The 2,854-nt window shown below is 38.4% G+C and overlaps 1 protein-coding gene across 1 annotated transcript in view; it reads left to right on the plus strand.

Moving 5' to 3' along the window:
* The window catches only part of LOC119294502 (tryptophan synthase alpha chain-like), a 3,630-nt gene extending 2,444 nt beyond the window's left edge, over positions 1-1,186 (plus strand). Inside the window, exons 6-8 of the mRNA XM_037572701.1 lie at positions 483-560; positions 680-739; positions 860-1,186. Of these exons, the coding sequence (XP_037428598.1) occupies positions 483-560; positions 680-739; positions 860-994 (273 nt within the window). The 3' untranslated portion in view covers positions 995-1,186. The remainder of the gene's footprint in view (positions 1-482; positions 561-679; positions 740-859) is intronic.
* Positions 1,187-2,854: the final 1,668 nt, after the last annotated feature.

The following is a 2,854-nucleotide window of genomic DNA, read 5'->3' on the forward strand; positions in this document are numbered from 1 at the left end:
CTGCTTCTCATATAGCACATTGTCCTTATCGCTCATCAGAAAGTTCTCATAATGGCCAACGTAGTGTATTTCAGAACTTAACAAGAGTACAGTACAGTAGTTTGTCATTTTAAATTTTGTTGAGGGAATTTATCACCTGAAGTTGACTTCATAAACTTAAGAAAGGCACATGTCTCTGTCCTGTCATGCTTTTTCTCTTCAACAGAGGCTGGGTTGACATGCTTTTGTGCTGACATGTATCCTGGTGCTAGCTGTGCTAATTGCTCAACTGAAAAATATAATGAAATGTACACCACTGTTTACAAAGACTGAGACGCCTTGGTTATGCTCTGTAATTTCTCCAATTGGCTTTGTGAATCATAAACAAATGGAATTCAGTTGACATGTTGAGGTTGAGCATTTGTGGTTCTACCGAACCTGTTTGAGCATAACCAGTTACATGATACACTACTCGCTAAGTTGCAGTAATATTTGCTATTCAGGTAAGCACTACTGGAGTTACTGGCACACGTGCAAACGTAAGTTTCAAGGTGGAAGCTCTTCTTAAGGAAATCAAGCAGGTTTGCTAAGTCTTTTCTTTATTGTTACTCAGTGAACTAGTTTTGGTCTCCTACCTTATTGTGCAATGCACATCTTGTTCAACGTTGCTTATAGAACATGGTCTGCTTATTTATTATAGGTCACAGATAAAGCTGTTGCTGTCGGTTTTGGAGTGTCAACTCCAGAGCAGGTGAAGCAGGTAAATCATATATATCCAGCAACTCTCATGCTCGGCAAAATATCTTGTTTTATCCTCCTTCCTTCGTTTGCGCAATCTTTGACAAGTTTGTTACTTCACTATTGTCTACAAAAATTGCAGATCGCGGGCTGGGGTGCAGATGGTGTGATCGTTGGTAGCGCAATGGTGAGACAGTTGGGTGAATCTGGTTCTCCTGAAGAAGGATTGAAGAAGCTAGAAGAATTAGCCAAGAGCCTAAAGGCCGCATTTCCATGAAACATGCATTTTTTTATCTTTGTGGGGGAAATCGCATGAATACCATATATATTTTTTTAGTTCTGTTTTACAGTGTAGCATTACATTCCTGGCTTTAGATTTCGAAGGATCCTGTTGTGTGATAGAATAATTGTACCCATGTGTTGAATGCTCGGGTGAATAAATTAATTGAGGCTAGTGTTACAAATGATACAAAAGAAAGCATCTTTCTGTCCCAGTGCCATTGCCATTTCAATGATTTCCTGGGTTCTTATTTTTCTAAACAGCATTCCTCACTGTTTATCATTTTACAAGTGGCTTCAATATGACAGTGCTAAAATGTACTACAAGTATAGCGTGAATAAATGGAGGAATGACTAGGCACGCCATGCTTGCATCATACTATTACATTCCGGTTTAATATTCCTGCCATTTCTTTGTTTTGCTATAAAAACCCAAACACTAAATTTCGTTGAAGTATAAACACTTACTAGGTCAAGCAAGAACTGTCATGTTCAAGTCACTTCCTGGATGATAGATCTTTCTGGTTTGATATACCTATCCCTTTTCTTTTTTACTATAAAATACAATTGGATGCCAATTTACTTCTTTGGTTAAATAGCCAGGAAGATTCATCATCAAGTTAGTAAAATCACTTGGGCTTTTTTTTGTGAGGAAATCATTTGGGCTTACACTCCTGTAAAAATCAAACAACCAATGAAAATCAATTTACTGGGAAATGCCAGACTGTTATTTTCTTGGGTTCGCATCAAACGACTCAGATGAAGACCACATAGCTTTGTAGATACTACATGAGCATGTTACCTAATGTTTTGCTGTGGTACATGGATAATTAATACTACGATGTCGTGTCCCCAAAATTGAGATGAATCTGAAGAAGCTCTAGATTATGAAACAGGGTGAAGGTCTGAAGTCAAGCGTAGCCATTTTTCGTTTCTTTCTTCTCCTTTTCTTTTTCTTCTTCTCTCAAGATTCAAACACTCTTCAACATAAAGGGCTGACCGCACCTGTCATGTGGTAAGCGTAGCCATTTTGTCTATCCTATGTTCGTGAGGGTTTCCTTGACCTGCACGGTCAATCCCGATCGTCCTAAATTAGAAAGTTCCCATTTTAGATAAATTATTTGTTCTTTTTGGAAGCTCAAAACTTGGACCGCGGGCTTTCAGAAATTCTGATGCCTGCTTTCATAATTCGAAACTTTCACAGAGAGAGAGAGAGGGAGAGGGAGAGGGAGAGAGAGAGAGACTGGGAAATTCCAAGTCGAAAACAAAGTAGACAGAGAGAGAGAGACTATTTTCCAAGTCTTAATTTTTAAAGTCTCTTGATACAACTTAAATAGTGTGGGAAATTCCAAGTCGAAAACAAAGTAAGAACTAGTTTCATACCCAGATTTGACTTGGTTTTGATTCGTTTCTGCTTAACTTTACCAGTCTAAACGAAGTCGCTAAAACCCATCAAATAGCAATCTCCAAAGAATGACAGCTTGTGTATATAAGAACTCGATGCACAATATAGATTGCTACACACATAGTGTGTGAGAAAATTCCACAAGTTAAATTATGGATATGAAAATATTAGGATGCTTCAGAAATTGATTCAGTTGGGCAACAACCTGGATTGACAGTAAGATGATGTCATGGACAGTTTACTCGGAACAAAGGATAAACAACACACTGTGGGGTGTTAAGAGTGATGCTGATGCACACTGAACCAGCATGGCATCACACAAACAATCTTCACTACAAACCAGTGGTGTCACTGAATGAGTTGTGCAGTTGTGTTATTCTCTTCCCTTAAAAGGAAAATAAAATACTCCCTCCGTCCGAAAAAACTTGTCCCTCAAATGGATGTATCTAGCAC

Source organism: Triticum dicoccoides, chromosome 1A (assembly GCF_002162155.2).
Source record: "Triticum dicoccoides isolate Atlit2015 ecotype Zavitan chromosome 1A, WEW_v2.0, whole genome shotgun sequence".
Classification (NCBI taxonomy): Eukaryota; Viridiplantae; Streptophyta; class Magnoliopsida; order Poales; family Poaceae; genus Triticum; species Triticum dicoccoides.